The sequence below is a fragment of the Gouania willdenowi genome, chromosome 20, assembly GCF_900634775.1.
Source record: "Gouania willdenowi chromosome 20, fGouWil2.1, whole genome shotgun sequence".
In the NCBI taxonomy this organism is placed as follows: domain Eukaryota; kingdom Metazoa; phylum Chordata; class Actinopteri; order Blenniiformes; family Gobiesocidae; genus Gouania; species Gouania willdenowi.
The window spans coordinates 26329971-26351553 of NC_041063.1; the positions used below are offsets into that span (position 1 = coordinate 26329971).

General features: G+C 35.1%; 2 protein-coding genes across 6 annotated transcripts in view; both read right to left on the reverse strand.

The window, feature by feature from the left end:
* Positions 1 to 382: 382 nt before the first annotated feature.
* Positions 383 to 3959, reverse strand: timm21 (translocase of inner mitochondrial membrane 21). Its single transcript, XM_028434674.1, has 6 exons — positions 3518 to 3959; positions 2160 to 2222; positions 1985 to 2082; positions 1802 to 1875; positions 877 to 982; positions 383 to 752 (listed from the first exon to the last, which is right to left on the reverse strand). The coding sequence occupies exons 1-6, from the start codon at positions 3822 to 3824 to the stop codon at positions 624 to 626; spliced, it is 777 nt and encodes a 258-aa protein (XP_028290475.1). The 5' UTR covers positions 3825 to 3959; the 3' UTR covers positions 383 to 623.
* Positions 3960 to 5828: 1869 nt separating this feature from the next.
* neto1l (neuropilin (NRP) and tolloid (TLL)-like 1, like) overlaps positions 5829 to 21583 on the reverse strand; it is a 107481-nt gene continuing 91726 nt past the window's right edge. For 2 of the 5 annotated variants that reach the window (XR_003672549.1, XR_003672548.1), the window contains exons 10-14: positions 17331 to 17444; positions 15625 to 16255; positions 12851 to 12925; positions 6199 to 6252; positions 5829 to 6108 (exon numbers count right to left, since the gene is read on the reverse strand). Coding sequence is in view for 3 of the 5 variants with exons in the window: in XM_028435046.1 (XP_028290847.1) it covers positions 12865 to 12925; positions 15625 to 16255; positions 17331 to 17444 (806 nt within the window). In the remaining 2 variants the exon portion in view is untranslated. Of the gene's footprint in view, positions 6109 to 6198; positions 6253 to 9967; positions 10375 to 12850; positions 12926 to 15624; positions 16256 to 17330; positions 17445 to 21583 lie in introns of those variants that run through there. The other 3 variants (XM_028435047.1, XM_028435046.1, XM_028435045.1) reach the window with 3 other exon arrangements.

Consider the following 21583-nt stretch of genomic DNA (forward strand, 5'->3'; position numbering starts at 1 on the left):
ACATTCATTATTTGCCAATTTGAACTAATTGTTCCTACTTTTAAAATTACATTATCATCATTTCTGGCACTTTTAAGCCAATATTGATATTTTGAACCTTTTTAACACTTTTTCTGTTTGTTTTTTGCAGTTCTCCAATTTCTGTGTTTTTTAAAACCTCATTTCACCACATTTTCTGGTCACTTTTAAACCATTTTCTTTCTGATTCACATCTTTAAGATTAACATATACTATGGCCCAAATAATAATAAACTTCCTGGATAATAGTGGATGTTATTCAGATTAAAAGGTTGAGAACCACTACATTCCCACATTGAGTTTTACTGGTTATGTCGTGGTCTATTTATGTAGCACATGACCAAAAAAAAAACGATGACCAAAATTCTATTCAAGCCACAGGAATTTATTTAATTTATCAATGGATCATTACTGATATATAGATACGCTTTTGTCCATTTGTGTCTTTTAATGTTTTACTGAATCATTTAATAATTCAACACCTGTCAAAAAAACAAGAAAAATAAACCTATAATCCAATGTGTAATCTCCTCACCATCTGTCACAATAACACGAATAGGAAATACCTAAAATTCACCAAAACAATATTAAAAACTGATGTAAAGTCAGTGAAATGACGTCTCCGCTGATTGGTTGTCTTGGTATCTGTTGTCTTCGACTACGATGGTCCGTCTGGGGTACGTGTCCATGTTGATGATTATATAACGAAACTCATATTTTCCACTTTCAGGATTCTGTGAAACAATAATTCAAAGGTCATTGCAACTGTTGACAACTAAAGATGAGCATTCCACCTCTTGGTTTCTACAGTTGAAACTAAAAAACACAAAGTTTCTACGACTTTGTTGCCATACGAACCTCTTTAGACTCTGAGTGCACGGTTCCTTTGAGGCCGGGCTCCGAGCCTTCGATGTAAAACTTGAGTCTCATGTGTTTCATCCCGTCCTTCATGTACTCCATGTGACTGAAGAGGAAATACATGCACAAAATCATTCATAAAAAACACAGCCAATAATCCTTCAGCATTACCACAGCACATGATATACAGTATGTGAAGTAGAGGCGGGACATGATTAAGAAAATTAATCGCATAATAATATTAAACACGAGAACAATTTTTCTTCTCAATTTAAATAGATTTTGGTATATTAATGGAAAAAAAAAAAAAACAATAAATGAGCTTAAACAACAAAATCCCATTAGATAGTATGGAAAGATTGAGTATGCGAGAAATACCTGGATGTATACTATATAAAAGACATTTTTAAGTAAGCACACTAGTCATACTCAACCGTCCCATGATGCATTGTGAGTGGAATGTAAAATAAAATGGTCCTGGGACTGTCTTCAAACTAAAAATCAAACATCCCCTTTTCAAAATAAAAGCATCTCTTCTTGTCTTCCATTAGTTTTGTAAAATAAGACTCTTATTTTGAAGTTAACAGGAAGTTTAGTCAGTAGAGCAATAGAGGGTTTCTGAAAATCTCTGAAATGTCAAATAAAATGTGTTTCCGTGAGTTTTATGGATCAAATGAACACACGTTGATATTCTACTTTTGGTCACTTTCTCACTTCCAATGGTTTCAGAACTTTCAAAGTAAAGGTGTAGAATCAGCAGAGATATTACTAATCATACTTATAGTCTATAGTAGACAGTGTATACTCATTGGAGTGCAAACCCACCCACCCCCCCCCAAAAAAAACAATTAAATGCCTTATTTTTCTGTAATTAATTAATCACAATTAATTACGCATTAATGTGCTGACACAGTGTTTTGTTCACCTGACTTGCTGTCTTCTTCCTCGACGGGTGGTTTCACCATAACACTTGAGTGGCTCACCAAACGCACCGATAACCTGCAGTTTAACCAAAAAATAAATAAAACAAACCCCAACATATGCCATCATTAACATGTTGTGCTTTAGTTTCCGTCATAAAACGGACTTTAATTAATATCACGCTCACCTCTGGATGGGACCGGACTTTCTCAAACGCTTTACCGTAGACTTTGTTTGGACTGGATGAAGAAAAGAGCTCCTGGAAAACCACATAGAGCAGAGCACCTAGACACACACACACACACAGCAGCATTAATCATCTGTGTAAACATAAAGAAATAACCTGTAGTTATTTAATTCACCTGTAACACCAAAGCCGACCAGCACTACTATCAGGTAGGTAAAGTCTCTGCCAGCTTCTTTCACTGAAACACATTCAAATAAACAGCAGCACGTGTTTAAATTATTTAATATATAATAATACGGCGGTTCCTAAACAGTAACAGCAATAATCAAAATCAGGCAACAAATCAGTCCCCAACCCGTGAAAAAACATGCATTGTTAAAATATGTTACGGTTTCATTTATCGAGACCACTTTTTTCAGGAAAAAATACTTTGAAAATTATTTTATCTCCTGACATAACTGTCAAGTTGGCCACGCCCAGAAAGGACTCACAAGGACACATTCAAGCGATCAGCAGACGCCTCTGAGGAAGACTGACAGTTGGCATTCGAAACAAGTAGATCAAAGTGAAGTTCAAAGCACTGTAAATTGTAAAAGTTGTCTAAATAAAATGCAACCATAACATATGATTTTAAAGAAGAAAACTGAACTTGCTGTAATTAAAAATGTACAATGATAAAACCAAAATTATTCAAATTTGAAGTCAACATTTGTTCACAATTTAATGTAGAACAAAGGGCTTCATAGTCAGAGTGACAATATTCATTACACACAAAGCAGAGCACATGAAAGTATGTAAAGAAAAACTAAAGTGGGTTAAAAGTGACAAAGAAATGGTGCAAAAGGTGGAGAAATGGGATTTTAAAAAACGACAGGAATTGATTAAAAGTTGAAAATTAGAGTGGTTAAAAAAAGACAGAAAAAGTGGTAAAAAGGGTTCAAAGTGTCAATATTGGAACAATTAGTTTAAATTGACAAATAACAGACATGATATGTTGTGAATGTGATATTACATTTGGTAAAAAAGAGGTTAAAAGTGACAATAATGGGGCAACATATGTGACATTAGGTGAAAAATGTCTTGAAAGTGGAAAAAATGTGCAGAAAAGACATTGTAAGTGATGGAGAAGTGTCAGAAATGGGAGTAATTTTGCAAAAATGCATTAAAAGGAGCAAAAAACATGACAAAAAAGTAATGAAAATAGGTTAAAATATGGCAAATTTGGTGTAGTTGCAGAAAAAACTTTAAAAAGTAAATAAAAAATGGGCTGAAATTGTAAAAATATTTTTTTTTAGCTTTTTAATGTATCCAGCGACCCCTTTCAGGTGTCTCGCGACCCTAAATGTGGTCCTGACCCCAAGGTTAAGAACCACCGAGTTATTACGATCACACAAACACATATTTACTCATTTTAAGAAACAAAACAGGTCCAGTATCTGTATTTATAAAAACAAACTTCATTCAAAAAAAAAAAAAAGTCCATAAACAGCCGAAACTGGATCTTTTTCACATGCGAGCGTTAGATTTGCTCACCTTTCTGCGCCGCCGACGGTTTCGGACTCCCAGTCTGGTACCTAAACACAGCTTTGTCTTTGTCCTCAGAGTTGATTTTATTTCTGTTTGTCAAACACAGAGAAAATCCACGTCGTCCGTGTATCTGTGTGAAGCCGCAGAGAAAAGGCGGAGCAGTGTCCGCCCGTGTGCCGCTGTAGGCGGGTGAGGGTGTGAGGAACACGGCTCTGTGAGGCTGGATGAACGGGCTGACCTGGGGGAGTCTGAACAACACATTTCTTTGCACGACTTTGGAAACATGAGCGTAAAACATTCTACAGCTGAACATTAGCGGCTTAAAGCAACTAAACTACTCACAACTAAATCACATTGGTTTAATATTTAGGTTAAATACTTCTATAGATATATTAAGAACGCTAAAGTCAAATCACACCAGTGCTCAGCAAATCCGAGGCGCACAGTGATGTCGTCACCACTCTTAAAGGGCAAGTACAGAAATAATAATAATTAAAAAAAACTGCTTTTTAACTAATATCTGGTTAAATACTTTAACTAATAATGTTTTATCAGTTTAATTAACCAATATTTATCACTATCTTGAACATGATGTCCTCATGATAATAATTACATGTACTTTACTCTTTTGTGTAAGGAGTAACAAATACATCCAACTACAGAAGAGGAAAAAACAAAACAAAACAAAAAAAACAGATCCAGTAGTGGAAGTTGAAAATTGTAGAACACATTTTTTTCTTCTTTGTCTTAATCTTCTTCTTCTTTTTTTGTCTGATTTGTTATTATTATTTTTTGTCCTTATCTTTTGTTTTGTCTTGATTTTTGACCATTAAGAGAAGACTTTCCTCAGGAACCCCTCGCTTAAGCAAAAAAAAACCCCAAAAAAATTCAGTAATTCTCACTCGTTTCTTCCTCCAGCCGCCAGAGATGGCAAGTAACGAAGAACAAATACTTTGTTACTTACTTAGGTAGATTTTTAAGGTACTTTGTACTTTTAGAACTATTTATTTCTCTGTCGACTTTTTACTTTTACTTCGTTACATTTTTAACAAAAATATCGATACGTTCTACTCCTTACATTTCCCAAAAAAGGCTCGTTACTTTATATATACAGCCTATAAGTATACATCAAACTTGTGTGCACCCCTGGTTATGACATAAGAGCCTTATGTCATAACCAGGGGTGCACATGATGTTCAGAAGTGTGATGTGTTAACCTTAAGTGTACAAAACAAATGCCTAAAGGACTATACAGTATAGTGAGGTATATTAGGATACTAGACAGCTAGTGTTCGCTCAAACAATAACATTACTAAAGCACATATCACATAAATGATCCTGTGTTTAATAACTTTGCAGTCAGTGAATCGTGCAACAGAAATACTTTTACTTTTAAAAGTACTTTTGAATACATTTCAGAGCCTGTACTTTTTACTTGAGTAGATATTCGGATCAGTTAAATTGGCAAATATAAGTATGAAATATTGTGAAAAGAGGTTAAAAGTGACAATAATGGTCAACATATGTGACATTAGGTGGAAAAAAATGAAAAAAATGTGCAGAAAAGGCATTGAAATTAGATGGAAAAGTGTTAGAAATGGGAGTAATGTAGCAAAAATACATTAAAAGGAGCAAAAATATGGCAAGAAAAAGTGAGGAAAATAGGTTAAAATATGGCAAATTTGGTGTAGTTGTGGAAAAATGGTAAAAAATAAGAAAAATTGGGCCCTTCTCAGTGTCTCACGACCTTAAATGGGGTTCTGACCCCAAGATTGAGAACATCACACAAATACATTTTTACTCCTTTTGATACGTATTTTCCTTTTAAGAAACAGAACAGGTCCAGAGTCTGGATCTGGGCTTGATTATCTTACATTTCATTATCATTTGTAAAAATATATTATTAAATACGGTAAATTCTACACAAAATTATGTTTTGAAATCTTTTTTTTGTATTGCTATTATAGCAGGAATAATTTGCAGCTTCAAACTGTTACAAAAGCGTCTATTTTGGATTCTAAATCAGTTGAATGAGGTGATCAGAGCAGCTAATGAAACCACAAATGTCAGTAAACATTAGTTTATTGAAAACATTGGGTCCAGCATTATCAATGTGACCAAATAAAGGGGCAACAATGTTTTAAAAATTTGCTACAATGCCTGACGGTGGAAAGAAAATGAGATGAAAACAATAAAGAAGAGGATTTTTTTTTTTTTTTTTTTCTCATCACTGGAAATGTTTGGATATAAAAACCAACCTGATATTTTTTCCTGTTAGAAATATGACATTCAATTAGAAACAGTGTGAAATCGGTACATGAAAATGATCGATAAACCAATAATTTAGTCCTTTTTTTTTAACCTTTAACAGACACTTGACATTAAAGGTACTTTTACAATGTAACAAAAACTGTCAGAAGTGTCCACGATTATTGATAATCCCCTGGTTTATCAATCCAAACTGGAGGTGACGCCTTTAGTGTCCAAAAGCTACAAGAAAAAAAAAAAAAAAAAAGTTGAAACCCACATTAAAATCCATTCAAAGGCAGCAAAAAGTGGCCAGATGCAGAGGAACGAAGCATCTGTCGGGGGTGAATCTGCAGAGAAATAAATAAATAAAAAAAACACTATATTAATTCATGTGCTGCACTTTTTCATGTAATTTACTTTTTTTTGTTCAGACTTACTTAATTAGTAGTAGCACGTCTGCCTTCACCTATAAACTGGGAGATGAGTTGTGACTTTAGACGTGTTTTATTACAAGAAGGGAAGAACAAACAAAAGTTACAGTAAGTATGGGACCAACTCATGCATTGACAACATATAAAAGAAATAAAGATCAGTGCACAGAAGAAAAAGAAAGGAAAACAACGCTTTATTCAGGAATAAATGTCAGAGTGTGTTTGAGAAAACAAAATAAAGTCAGAGACATAATGAAAATCATACACACGTGACATTATACAGAGAAAACAAACAGAACACAGGAATGGATTTAGTTTATAATGTGGTTGTGATTTATTATTATTATTATTTTTTTCTAAATAGCCTGTTGCATAAATTCCACAGCTTCTCCATTACTGGGGTTAATTTAGCACCTACCGCGTCGCCAGCGACTCATCCTGTATGCGTGCATTAATATGACCTTAACTGGCTAAAACTGGCTCTATTTTTCTACTTTCTCTTGTGGGCCAAATTTGATTCTCTAAAAGGCCAGATTTGGCCCCCAGGCCTTGAGTTTGAAATATGTGCTCTAAAGAAAAAAAAACATTTCATCAACACTCGTGAACTTTTACATGAAAATTAGATTTAGCCAATACATTATTTTTTTTTTTTTTTTTTAAAAACACCCTAAAACAGGGGTGTCAAACTAATTTTGGTTCATGGGCCAAATACAGACAGCTTTAAGATAGAAAAGAACAAAGGATTTTGTGTGTTTTTGGTCTTTTTAGTCATTTGGGGTAATTTTTTGTTGTCATTCTGCATATTTTACAGATGGCTCACTATGTATTATACTTATATTTATCTGTATTGTATTTATTCATTTGTATTTAATCCCTATTTAATTAACAGTATTTTATTTAATTTTACATGTTTTTTTTTTTTTTTTCTTTTCTTTCTTTCTAAGCTTTGCCGTTTTTTTTAAAATTCAAAATATTTCTGGAGCATCTGTAAAAATAAAGAAGCAATTTCCCCCTGAAAAAATGAAGTATATGTTATTCTGATTTATGAGTCATTTTTTGTGTTTATTATTTTGTATGTTTCTGTTGTCGTTTTGTGTGTTTTTCTGTCATTTCCTGATTTTTTGTCTCAGATTTGTGCGTATTTAGAGTCATTTCATGTACTTTCTATTGTTTTGCACGAATAATTGTCAGTTTGTGTCATTTTGTTGACATTCAGTCAACTTGTCTTGTTTTTGTCTCATGTCATCTTGTGTGTTTTATCAGTCATTCAGTGTATTTTTTGTAATATTTTTGTGTACTTTTGTTGACATTTTTTCTGTTGTTTTTGGGAGTTATTTTGTTGTCTTATGTTGGGCTTCATATTCCTTCCAACTGGTTAAATTTTTGTACATCATACAATTTATGAAATACATGTATTTCTGCTTTATTTATTCAAGTGTCTGTTCGCGCACTGATGTGTGTTGCTTCTAATTTTGGTGTGATAATAAAGTTTGAATTAGATTTCATCACAATGCATCACTTTTTCTAGACACGACAATTGCAACAAAATCAATATAGAATCAAAGATCATTTATAGTATCTGTAATATAGAAACAAAAACAAAATAACACACCAAACAATCAGATAAAAACCCACGGTGTGTTTTTTTCACTGAGCTTTGTCTAAAAAGCAGCCAACACACAGGAAAAGCTATTAAAATGCTAAGCTTCTCTTCAACATATCACCATTAAATCTCAATGGGGCCGAGACATAAAAAAATTCAATTAACTTGTCCGTCAAACAGCCTTGATGATCTGATTCTGCGGCTTGTTTTATTCCCCAGCTCAGCGAAACAAACATGTATTGTTTGAATGTTTTGTCTGAAGGAAATAAATCATCACAAACATGCAAGATAAGAAAAAAGAGGAATAAAAAACAGGCGTTTGCAGACAAACTGGAAACACACACGTGACGATGACCTGTTGTGTTTATTCTATAAAGCATCAGTAAAACCAGCCCTGAATTAGTTAAAAACGTAGCCTTCATAGCCTCAGTAGAAAAGTGTTTTCATACAAAGATCATAAGTTTGGACGGTAAAAGAGTTAAATTACGCCTGTGGAAAGTTAATGAACTGAAATTATTCAAATTATGGTTGAAAATCCTTTTACGTTAAATGGTTCAGTTCGGCAACAACATGCAATTTCTTCTTTTGTTAGTGGATGGGAGCTTTAAATGATTCTATGTTAGTAGGACAATGTTTGCAGAAGCATGCACAAGCCTCCATGTGGCAATTATCAGGAAAAATTAAAACTATTCTGCCCAAGGTTGAAGTCAATTACATTTTTAAACTACAATTACATCTTCAATTATCCACGTTCGATTGCAACTCAACTACGATTACGTTGAGTCTTTTTCATTTTTCAATCCATTGGTTTTTCTCGAACAGAGAAAAGTCAACAAAAAACAAAAGGAACAAAAAGTCAGATATGTTAAAAATAACAGATAAGATTAATGTACACAAATAATTGTAATAATATGTCTGCTCAAAAGGGAGTGGGAAAAAGAAAGACGTATTTAATCCCACCCCCATTTCTTAATCAACCAGTTTCATCATATTGCTTCTGTCTGTTTATTGGACTTCTAGAAATACACAAGTACTGAAGAGAATAGGAAAAAACACAAAAACTAACTCGGCAAGACCTGTGTTCGCGAGGCAAATACGTATTTGGCAATTTGAAAAAATTGTCAAATAAAATTGTTCATTTGAAATACATCTTATTGTGCGTATTTTGTTGTTGAGTAATGTCCCTTTATGTTGTTCTGTTTACTAATAAAATGAAAAGTAATAATGCAGGAAAAACAGAAGACTGACCTTGACCTTAAAGATGACGCTGAGTAAAGGTCAAGGTCAAATACTGAAAGGAAATGTTGTTCAATGGTACAAGTCTTTTCATAAATGTAAGCATCAAACTTGTACGATAAATATTTGTAGAGATATGGAAAATTTTGTTTTTTAACACTTGACGCGACCTTGACCTTGACATTTTGCTCCAAAAAAGGTCGACTGCACATCCTTGACATGACCCCTAAGAGATGACATACGTGTCATTAATGCTACATTAATAGCCTAGGAGGAGTTCCAGGATAAAAGAGTTGTGGAAGAAAAAAAATAAGAACTCCTACGATAACATTGTAGGGGTCAAAGTTCATGACGTCACAAAAATAAAAACTAAATTTTTTTTTCCCCCTATAACTTGGCCACAGGTACCATTGAACAACATTTTCTTTAAATGTGTGACCTTGATCTTTGTTCAAGGTCATATTTAAGGTAAAAAAACTTCTCAGAAAAGTGAACAAAGTGAGACCTCAACACTCTCAGGACGAAAAACTCAGCCAAAACAAAAAATAATGAAACTTTTTCCCTATAACATGGCCACAAATTCAGATACAGTACTCAGACTGGTACCATTGAACAACATTTCCTTTCAATGTGTGACATTGATCCTGGCTCAAGGTCATATTTAAGGTCAAGGTCAGTCTTCTGTTTTTCCTGCATTATTAATTTCAATTTAATTAGTAAAATCTAGACAAATCCAGATACAGGTTGTTATTTTTGGCACATTTTTCAATTCCCAAATACGTATTCACCTTGCAAATAGTTTAAAAATGTAACTGACCTCAACCCTGATTTCTGGCTATAAATTCAATTAAGTTAGTAATCAGTGGGATTTAGATGAAACTTTCTCTAAATTCAAGTATTACTACCTCAAGCATCTACCATGGGTTAAAAGTCCTTAAATAAATAACATGCGTTAAAATTATTATTTTTTTTAAAAATCAACAAAAAATCAAATGGAATCACAGTAAATTTATCATAAATAAGTAACTGATAATGATGTAATTTCATTAATTGTTTGTAAAGGGTCCAAAGACACGTGGGTTGTGTGTAGAGCAGCACAAAGGTGACCAAAGGAACCGTTCTGTTCGTCTTTGCACATGAATACACAATCAGCGTCCCTTTTTTTCGTCAAAGCGTCCCTTCATCATCATCATCATTATCATCATCAGCATCATCAGTATCATCAGCATCATCAGCATCATCAGCATCATCAGCATCATGCTGGTGTAAATCTCCGCTCTGCGTTTTCATATGTCAGTGAAGCCCGTTTGTACTGATCCAGGATTGCACTATTCTCAAGAAGTCTACATGATGGAGACAATGCAACACAATGTAGAGCATAAGCAGACACGCACACACACACACACGCACACGCACACACACACACACACACACACACACACATCAGGACAGCACATTTTTCACAATAAAGTACAAAACATGGTAGCACTTTTGACGTGACAACCCAATCTGATGCATACATGAAGCTGCAAGTTTTGACTGGAATAATGTTTCTAATCCTCCTATTATCCTTGGGGTCCATTTGACCCCATGCAATGTTTGTCATTAAAAAGAATGATCATATATATATATATCTTAAGTTTACAGTAATGTCGCATTACTATTGTCTTTGGACTTTCTTCTTCGGGGGAAAATAAATTGAAAACAGTACTGTAAAAGCTTTAATTTGTATTTAATTACACACTGTGTGTTTTAAGTTAATCCTCATATTATTCTTGGGGTCAATTTGACACCATGCAATGTGTATCATTCAAAAAACAATAGTTGACTTTTCTTGTGTTTGCTTTATATTTCATGACTTTGCTTAATTTAAAGGGTACAATTGATTAAGCATAACATCATCATGATAATTTTCCAATGTGCTGAACACATATTGCATACATTAGTGTTCCCCTGGGGTCAATTTGACCCCAATCTGTTTTATCTGACATGACATGGGGGGAAATGTTCTCTAGGTAAAAGGTTTCCTGTCAATGAGGTTTTGGAACAGCTCTTTCACAGTAAAAGTGACGTAGAGGAGAATGTGTCTGAGACAGAGGACTTTATTGTGAATAACCCCAAATATGATGTAAATAAATATGTTCATGAGAGGAAAGGGGGGTCACAAACATCAATCATTATGGTTCATTCTGTGAGAGTCGTGAATGTGCACCCTAAATCAGAAAAGATTTAGTTAAAATATTTTCAAGATACATTAATTATTGCTATTTTTTTACCCGATGGGGGCACTGCAGGAAAGGTCAAAGGTCATGAAATCACCACAATCAATAGGGTTCATACTCTTGTGGTTATTAATGTTGTCAGTAAATTTGAGAAGATTTGGTTGAAAACTATTCATTCTAATTTAAAGGGATCCTCCACTGTTTTTACTAATGAGGCCTAAAACCTTTGAAATGTACTTATTAGTAGATCTATGTCTAACTAAACACATTATTTTGCACCATATTTGTTTTATTAACTTTTAAAAATGGGAGTACTTTACCATTTTAGAGCCTGTGTACCACCATGTTGAAATGACGTTATTGATGACGTCAGTCGTCAAAATTACCACTTGTGCTGCTTTGAGTTGCTCTGAAAATTAGTAAAAATTTTAAAAGCTGTTTACCAATATCTGTTAAACAAAATCTGTGACGCAGGGGGCGACAGTTTCAACTCTGCTGTTTCGTAGACGCCATGAAGAAGAGAAGAAGAGCTCTGTGCATGTAAATACAGAAAACCAGGATCCACTGCTGCTGATTTTTAGAGCAACACAAAATGTCATTTTGACTGAAAAAGCTGCTAAATGATCCTGAATCATCACCTCCTATAGAACTCAATGGGCTGAAAGGGGCGATTCAACATGGCGGCGCTCTCAAACGGTAAAGTAGTCCCATTTTTAAAAGTTAGTAAAGCAAATATGATGCAAAAATAATGCTTTTTGTTAGACATAGATCTTCTAATAAGGACATTTCAAAGGTTTTACAGTGGAAAATCCATTTAAAAGTTTGACCTGATGGTGGCGCTAGAGAACAGGTCCAGGTTTCATGATCAAGGCTTATTTATGTGTTTAACAAATAAACAAAGTGTCTGACACAAAAAACTCTCAACAATTTTCTGAAAATCCTTTTCTGGAGGCAAATATCCCTGGGGTCAGATTGACCCCAAGGGTAAAATGTGTTAGTGATATGAGAATAATAGGAGAGTAAATCATTTACTGATTAAATGTGGTCTTAAGGTAACAAACGACACAGTTTAGTTTTTTGTGCAGCTTCATGAGTGCACAATCATGGAGCAAATACACTGAAATGTTTCACCAGCATATAATACTGCACTGTACAATGAACCAAATCCTAAACTAAAAATGAAACTAGCACAGGTCAGACACAGACCATGCAAACATACTGTGGAATTTCACATTTGAAAGTGTGTGTTCACATGTCATTGTGCTTTTAAACACGTTTTAATGCTAAATAATAATAATAAAAAAAAGTAGAAAAGTTTCCACTGAAATATACAACGTATGCAAACAATAGATATCAACACAAACATTTCAAAGAAACTCACTGACGTGGGCAAAGATGGCCGCAAGCAAGAAAACCATCTTAATGAAATAAAAAAAAAACAAAAAAAAAAAACACAGAAAACATAAAGAAAAACAAAAGAAAAACAAGTAAACACAGAAAAAAAAAACCTGCACAAAATTCACAGAAAAGGAAAAGTGTGCAAAGGATGGCTACACAACCACATACAGAGATGTTGATTGTTGATAAGGGTTCTTACCTTGAGATTGTCTCTTAGACCCTAGTTGTGTTGTACTCTGATTCATGTTTGCTCAAAGAGCCAATGAGGCAGAACCTGAAATGTCACGGCTCTTTCATTTAATATCAAACGTTCTTTGTCTTTTCTTTTTTCTTTGCATAGGTCAGAATGCAGAATGCATATTGTGCTACATGACAGTAATAAACTTCATCAGTGCTCTGAGAGCCTTGCATGCACGCCGATGCAGAGGAGAACATCTGCAGCGTGACTAAAGACATAGAAAACATCATGCAAGAAAACGTTGAAGCATTTCTGCAGAAAAATATCCTCAGTGACAGATTTGTAAACAGAAAGTGGGATGATGAAAATATGATTTGTGATCATTTCATCTCAGTGACACGAGGCACCGGTTCAAGATTCACAGATCTGCTTTAATGAGGTCTACGTTTGTTAGAATATCAGTCAAAGCTCAAAGCCTAGTGGAGTTTATAGAATCTCAGCTAGAAATCAACTTTGACTAAAAAGATCTTCCTTCCTGTTCCTTCCAGACACTTTTTTATTTTTTTATTTTTGCAAATCTGATGCACCTGCATTCCAGTGTTAATTTTGTTGACTAAAAATGTTCATCATAGTTTTCGTCAAGTAAATTATTATTATTTTTTGTATATAAACTAAACTCCTGGTTTTGTCTGACCTGCCACTAGGGCATACATTTAAAAAATATATATATCTCATATTATGGGCGGGGATCCAGGAGCAGTAAATAATAAAAATATATGCTACAACATTTCCATATAACAATCTATGGCAGAGGTAGGCAACTTTTATCACAGCAGGGCCACAAATGTGTTTGTTTAATCAGAGGGTCACATGATTAACATTGATTTAGCATTTAGAATAATGAGCGATCTGAGCATTAATACAGGAAAGAACAAAGAGTTTTAATAGACATTTTGCGTGTTTTTCTCTCATTCTGTGTATGTTTGTTGTTGTCATACTCATTATGAGGCATTTTGTGTATTTCTGTAGTCCTTTTGTGTATTTTTCTTGTAAAATACATGTTTTTTGCAGTCATATTCTGTATTTGTGCTGTCATTTTGTGGTTTTTTTTTGTCATTTTTAGTGTATTTCTGTTGTTGTTTTGCTTGTTTGTTAATACTGTGAGTTTGCGGAGCCATTTTCTGTGTAATTTTTCTGAGTAATTTTGTGTATTACTGTTATTTTGTTCATTTTTGTAACAGTTTTGTGTGTTTTTGGAGTATTTTCTGTGTTTTTCTCTTCTCTTTTACTGTATTTTCCTATAATGTTGTAATTCTTTGTATTTTTTAATGTATTCTTATTCTTGTTTTGTGGATTTTTCTGTCATTTTGTATATTTACTTTGGGGGCCGCATAAAATTAGGCCGAGGGCCGCATGTGGCCAATAACAAAATTCGACTGGTTTCAGCCCATAGAGGGCAATCACTGAGACAATTTTTACAACAAAATACCACAAATTGAAACACTGACTATATAGCAATAATTGAACCAGGAGATACTGGGAGGGTGTGGCCAGATGCCTTTGTTTTTTAACAATTTGAGCTCATTTTTGCTGATTTTTTCAAAACAATTCTGCAACTACACCAAACTTTAACCTACTCTCATCACTTTTTCAACATTTTCTGTCAAAATTAACACTGGTGCAATCATGCAGCTCGTCAATATGCCTGACAGCAAACCATTCATCACATTCAGGTGTGTTAAAGAGATCCTCCACTGTCTTTACAAATGTGGCCTAAAACCTTCTAAATGTACTTATTAAAAGATCTAAAACACAATATTTTGGACCATATTTGTTTTATTAACTTTTAAAAATGGGACTACTTTATAGTTTTAGAGCCTGTGTTCCACCATCTTGAAATCACATGATTGATGATGTCACACGGCCCCACTGCCTGTAAACATCTCATTGTTTTCTATTGGTGTAAAACATTCAGCCTGATTTTTAGATCATTTTAGCAGCTTTTTTAGTCAAAATGACAACTTGTGCTAGTTTTGGTTGCTCTAAATAATCAGGAACAGTTAAAGATGTCGATGTAAACCTCTTTTGTTTACAGAAAGAGGATAAAAACAGTTGTGATCAGAGAAAATATGAAACTGCAAGGCGGTGACAGTTCTAACTCTGTGGTTTGGTAGAAAACAATGAATCAGAGAAGAAGAGCTCTCCTAAGCGACCTTAAACAGTGCACTGACACGCTCTGATGCCTAAAGTTAGCGAGTTAATCATTTAAAAATCAGGCTGTTTTACTTCAATAGAAAACAATGGGATGTTTACAGGCAGTGGTGCCGTGTGACATCATCAATCACATGATTTCAAAATGGAGGAAAACAGGCTCTAAGTGGTCCCATTTTTAAAAGTATGGTGCAAAACAATGTGTTTTATTGGACATAAATCTACTAATAATTACATTTCAAAGGTTTTAGGCCATATTTGTAAAACAAAAAAAAACAAAAAAAAGAGGAAAATCCCTTTAAATAAGGAAGCTATCCAAAATGAAAAAGGACATGGACTCATCAGGAAAAGCTTGACTAGCATGCATGAAGAGGACATTTCCATATGTTGTAATTTAGCCCTTTTGTAGTTTAGCCCAATTTGAATGGTCAAAAAAAGGAAGATCTGAAAAAAAAAGAGGAAGAAAGAAGCTAAAATGAAAGGAACACAAAGGTGAAGAACAAATCCCACTGGTGTCCCAACATTCCCACAGTGACCTCTAGTGTTTGAGTTCTTCCCCTCATCAGAAATCTAAAGATACTGACCGCTGTACTGCCTTTTCGTGGCGTGAAAGTCGGTGGCTGGTGGTGGGAACTTCCTCCATGTCGTCGTCCATGTCGCACCCGTTGTCCGCTGCTTCCTGTGAGTAGCTGTGCTTCATGACCAGGATGCTCCTGCGGTTCCCCGCGTTCGGCAGCAGGGGTCGCACCGACATGGGCGGCTGGGGGAGGTCGGCCAGCAGCGTGGCGGCGGCCGAGCGGTCGCACGCGCTCAGGTTGCTCCGGCTCCCGCGTCCGCTGAGCGACAGCTGGGATAGGTGCGCCGAGCCCGGGTTGGAGGCGGAGCCACAGTGGTGGTCGTGGACGCAGCGTGAGGAGGCACGGCGGAGGGCGTGGTAGTTCTCGAAGTCTTCGGCCAGGTCCACCAGGTCGGCGGAGGCCGCCGTGGGCGCGGCCGCACTACGTAGAGTACACAGCTCATAGTGGGGGGGTTCGAACACCTCCTGGAACATGGTGGGGTCGAAGTCCTCCCTCCGTAGAATGTACTTCTTACGAGGTTGTTTGATCTGGACGATGACGGAGACGATGAGGAGGAGGAGGACGATGCAACACGTGACGCCAATGATGGTCCCGTTGGTGTTGTTCAGGTTGTCCAAGATACTGGCGTTACTTTTCTCTGCAGAAGGAGAAACAGCAGCTGTTAATGATATTTAATATCAGTGCGATATCAACACGAGCTGGGTTTCCATTACAGATCTTTGCAAAATAAAAGCGATATTTGACAAAGTATAACTGTACTTTGAACATGTTTCCATTGAAGGCTGTTATGGAGATTTATAACTCTGGTGAAATCTGGTCCCGTGAGGAAGATGAACGCTCCAAACCTCCTTAAACACTCTGCATTCCTTTGTTGTTTCACGTCTAATGTGGCACTAATACATTTTTAAGTAGAGTTAGGGTTAGTGCATCACGTTCTGTGACGTTTATTTGCGGAAAAAGTGTTTCCATAGCGCTTTTGCAACATATTTCAATATAGAAACATCTGAAAACCTCCTCATGAAAGCGTAAAAACCTTTTAGCAATATTTGAGTGTTTTTTTAAATTCAGGTGTTTCCAATCCCAGATTTTATTGAGCTATTTAGGTTTTGCACATTTTAAGGGGAACGTGTTGATCTGTTCGCTTCAGATCACTGTAATCAGTTACAAATGGTACAAAAACAGAAGTAGTTCTTAAATATCTTGCAAATAGAAATGACTACCCGTGACCCTAAAAACTAACAAAAGGGTTGGAAAAAGAATGGATGGATATGTGTTTGTGTACTGTGTATATTCAGAAATTGTTCATATAAATTAAAGAAATTAGAAAAAAAAACAGATTAGTCAAAATACAGATTGTTATTGTTTTATTTAAATTGTCAATATTTTTTTTTAACATACATTTTCTTCCGTTTGAACTTTTCTTTATTTAACACCATGATAAATTAAACAAAAAAATATATTTTTCTAAAAACATATCAAATAAAGATGTAAGAAAAGTTTGCTAATGTTCCTAGCTTAGAGTTTGGATTTTTTTAGTAAATTTAGCATATATCTAATAGCAGGAAATGGACTTAAACGTGCACCAAACAACCTGAGTGGTTTACCTAGCAGCTTAGCTGTCCATGGTGCTGAAATGACTTTTCTTCACACGTGATAATAGCGTTTTAACAGAATACTATTAGGTGTAGTTGTGTTGACATTCATAATCTTACCTTTACACTGGTTTTCATCCCATGGATAGACACAGTTCTGCATGCCGTTACACACTAATGTGTTATTGATGCACATGTTGCTGTGACAAAAAAAGGCATCTGGATCACATGGAGCTGGAAGAGAAGAGAACACGCGGTATTAAGAACTTTATGTTATCTAAAAATATAAATTACCGTCTTAAACCCACATCTCATGTTAAATTAAATTCAACAATTCAAACTTTCATCTACTGCTGACGCACAACACACACGTTTTTCCCGTCCTGTGACGACAGCGTGATGCAGAGTCATCCGTCAGCGGGACAGGGTTGTAAAACAGCGCAGAAATATTACAGCCTCCGTCGTCATATATCTGTAACAGTGGAGCTATAGAATACAAGGCCAAGGTGACCTTGAACTCAGCAGCCAATCACACTAATGCATGAGGAAGCTGAATTGTCAATTCATCGTGTTCGACTCGTGTCAGTTACACTGAGCAATGGGGATACGGAAATAGCAGGGTCGGCTTTTTCATCAGCTTTAACTCAAAGGTAAATAAAACTATTTTATGAGAATAATAAAATATTCTAGCGAGTAGGATATGTCAGTACTCTTTACACCTCTGGTTAAAAGTGACCAAAAATGGTGGAAAAGGTGGTGAAATGGGATTTTAAACAACACAGAAATTGGTTAAAAGTTTGAAATTAGAGTGGCCTAAAACTGGTAGAAAGGGTTCAACGTGTCAATATTGGAACAATTACTTTACTTAAGTGTTGAAAATGTCTTGAAAGTGGGAAAAATGTGTAGAAAGGCATTGAAATTTGATGGAGAAGTATCAGAAATGGGAGTAATGTAACAAAAATGCATTAAAAGGGGCAAAAATATGGCAAGAAAAAGTGATGAAAACAGGTTAAAATATGACAAGTTTAGTGTCATAGAAAAAGGGTAAAAATAAGCAAAAATTGACTCAAACTAGTCAAAAATATCCACTGTTATCCAGGAAGTTTATTATTATTTGCGCCATAGTAAATTATCATCTTAAAGATGTAAATCCTTGTTTTAATCACAAATAAAACGGGTTAAAACTGACAAAAAGTGGTGAAATGGGATTTTAGAAACCACAGAAAAAAACAGACAGAAAAAGTTCTAAAAAAGGGTTCAAAGTGTCAATATTGCAACAATTATTTTAAACTGGCAAATAATGGGCATGACTAATTGTTAAATGGGCAAAAATAAGCATGAAATATGGTGAAAAGACATTAAAAGTGACAATAATGGGTCGACATATGTGACATTAGGTGTAAAAGTGGTGGAAATGGTTTAAAAGTGCTGGACTTGTCTTGAAAGTGGAAAAAATGCGCAGAAAAGGCATTGAAATTTGATAGGAAAGTGTCAGAAATGGGAGCAATGTAGCAAAAATGCATTAAAAGGAGCAAAAATATGGTAAGAAAAAGTGATGAGTCGTGATACAGGAAGCAGAAAATACTTCTTAACAGGGTCGTTTCTTTCGTCAGCTAATAACTCAAAGGTAAATAAAACTATTTTATAAGAATAACCAACTATTGTGGCACATCAGATTTTTCACCTGATGAGTTAAAGAGAATAATAAGTAATCAGCTGATGCTTTACTAGCTTCACCATGTCATCAGGGTCAAAAAAAGTAAAAAAATGCAAACAAAAAAAGACAATTCCAAACACTTTGAATCATTTTAAGGATATTATAGATCATAGAAATAGAGTTTATCCAATAACAGGAAATGCACAACTAAGCAGCTGTTTTGTCCCTGTCCATGGTGCTGAAACCAGCTTGTACACAAAGGGGGGATTTAACACACAATTCTTTTCAACATTTGTGCCAACAAACATCAATTTTCCAATGATTTATAAAATATATTGTTAAACACACAAATTATAATCTGAAATAATTCATTTTAATGGTTTTAAACAAAGGAAAAGTAGATGTTTGCTTTGCATGACAATGATCAAAATCCTGCTAATGCTAATTTCTGCTACACTGCACAAAAAAAAACAAAAAAAACAACGACAAACTGCTACAAAAACAAGACCCTGGTAAATAAATGTCATTAAATATTACACAATGTTGCACTTCTTCAACCAATGACACTAAATCTCACTTCATTAATGTTCACTTCCAGCTTGTTTCTAAAGATACTCATTTACCAATTAAACGTGACAAATGTCTGGCTCCGTAAATTACACGTTGCATGTCTCATGTGTCTTTGACCTCTATATTTCACACTCGTCACACAATCAACCTACCAGTAGCACTGACAGTGTTACTGCTCTGATCTATTGCTGTTTTGGTCCCAGTTAACTTTTCATATAAATAATAATAAACACAACAAAAATGACTTACTGCAATCACACTGCTGGAATTTTATCCCCTCATTTTACACCCTTTCACACAGTACATTCTAATCTTAGACATGTTTGTCCTTTATGGCATCAGCCAGCAGAGGGCGCTCACTGCTGCTTATTTTAAAAGCCAGAGTCTCTTTGGAGGGTCTGAGATATCTACAACTGCATTAAATGGTAGTTTACACAATGACTTTTGTTTTCTCCTGTGGGCTAAATTGGATGCTCTAAACCAGTGTTCTCAACCTTTTCGGCCCACGACCCCCAAAATAAAGGTTCCAGAGACTGGGGACACCCACTGTACCTGAAGGTCCATCCATAAAGTCAGCAAAATATTGGTCCATTGTTCTATGAATCTGTGATAACCACATTTATTTATTCATCTGAATAATATCCACTGTTATCCAGGAATGTTTAGTATTATTTCCACCATAGTATATAGTCATTTTAAAGATGTGAATCCTTCTTTTAATCGGAAATAGTGGCCAAAAATTGTGGAAAAAGAGGTGAAATAGGACTTTAAAAACCACAGAAAACGGACAGAAAAAGTGGTAAAAAGGGTTCAAAGTGTCAATATTGGAACAGTTGGTTCAAAATGGCAAATAATGGGCATAACAAATTGTTAATGTGGTTGAACTGGCAAAAGATAAACATTAAAATGGCATGAAAAGAGGTTAAAAGTCACAATAATGGGTCAACATATGTGACATTAGATGGGAATGTGGTGGAAAGGGTTTATAAGTGCTGAAATTGTCTTGAAAGTGAAATAAAATGTGGAAAAAAAGCAGTGAAATTTGATGGAAAAGTGTGTAATGTGGCAAAAATGACTAAAAGAAGCAAAAATTTGGAAAGAAAAAGTGACGAAAATAGGTTGAAATAGGACAAGTTTGGTGTAGTTGCAGAAAAAGGGTAAAAATAAGCAAATATTGGCTCAAATTGTTCAAAAAATATTCCTAGTTTCCTGAAGGCCTTTGATGACCCCCTCCCAGTGTCTCAAGACCCCAAGGTTGAGAATCTCTGTTCTAAACTATAGGACTGGATTGGGTCATGATGTTTCTCTATTAAGTAGCTTAAACCTGCCTTGACCATGTTGTGTGAATTCATCTTCTCCTGCCACAAATAAGCACCTTTATAGTTAATAAATGAATTTTACTATTATTATTATTATTATTATTATTATTATTATTATTATTAACAACCAGGGTCACAGATTTTTCTCAGTGGAAGAACTTTTATATGCCTTTTACAAAATTGCTCGTCCTAGTGATTCTTCCACAAATCCTGTTAAATTGTGCTGAATATCATTTAAAAATGTTGGCAGGTGTTAATGTGAAACGTGATCCGTTTAAAAGCCGCTACATATCTTGCAAAATCTGTGAACTTTTTTTTTTTTTTTTCACTTTGTGAAAGTAGCAGGAATTAAAAAATAAGAAAGAAGCTGATTTTGGTTGGGTGTTACATACTAGTCGAGTGCAGAAATCGGGGAAAAAAAAGTTCTGAGAACTTCAAAAAAAACGTGGAGTTGTAATAGCAAAACTAGAAAGGATGTGGTTGTGCATGTTCAACAGCAGCAGCAGTACATTTTACTGCTTCAACACCTGTGTGTGTTTGTGTGTGAGAGCCACAGGAAAGTATGTTTTTCAGATGACAGCCCATGTTTTTGAGGAGCCTGGCCACATTCCCAAAAATCAAATTGGCTCACTCTCAACCCAGCAGCGGCCCACTAGCACTGAGTCTCTATGTAATGCTGTACAATTAATTTATTTCCCCCCTTTTTTTCAGTTTCAAATGAGTGATTTTAGCAGTGTGAACCAGTGCAGAGTGGGAGAAAATGGAACTGGTGGAAAGGATTCAGTAACCGTTAACCCCCAGACTCTTTTCTCCAAAAATCCCAAAAC

What these genes read in the sequence shown, in the direction of transcription:
- timm21 (XM_028434674.1), bottom strand. Translation starts at nt 3,824, where the DNA reads ATGTTCAGCTGTAGAATGTTTTACGCTCATGTTTCCAAAGTCGTGCAA. An exon ending in ACCGTCGGCGGCGCAGAAAG is followed by an intron (nt 2,223 to 3,517) that starts GTGAGCAAATCT and finishes AATGTGTTTCAG; the next exon opens with TGAAAGAAGCTGGCAGAGAC. An exon ending in GGTCGGCTTTGGTGTTACAG is followed by an intron (nt 2,083 to 2,159) that starts GTGAATTAAATA and finishes GTGTGTGTCTAG; the next exon opens with GTGCTCTGCTCTATGTGGTT.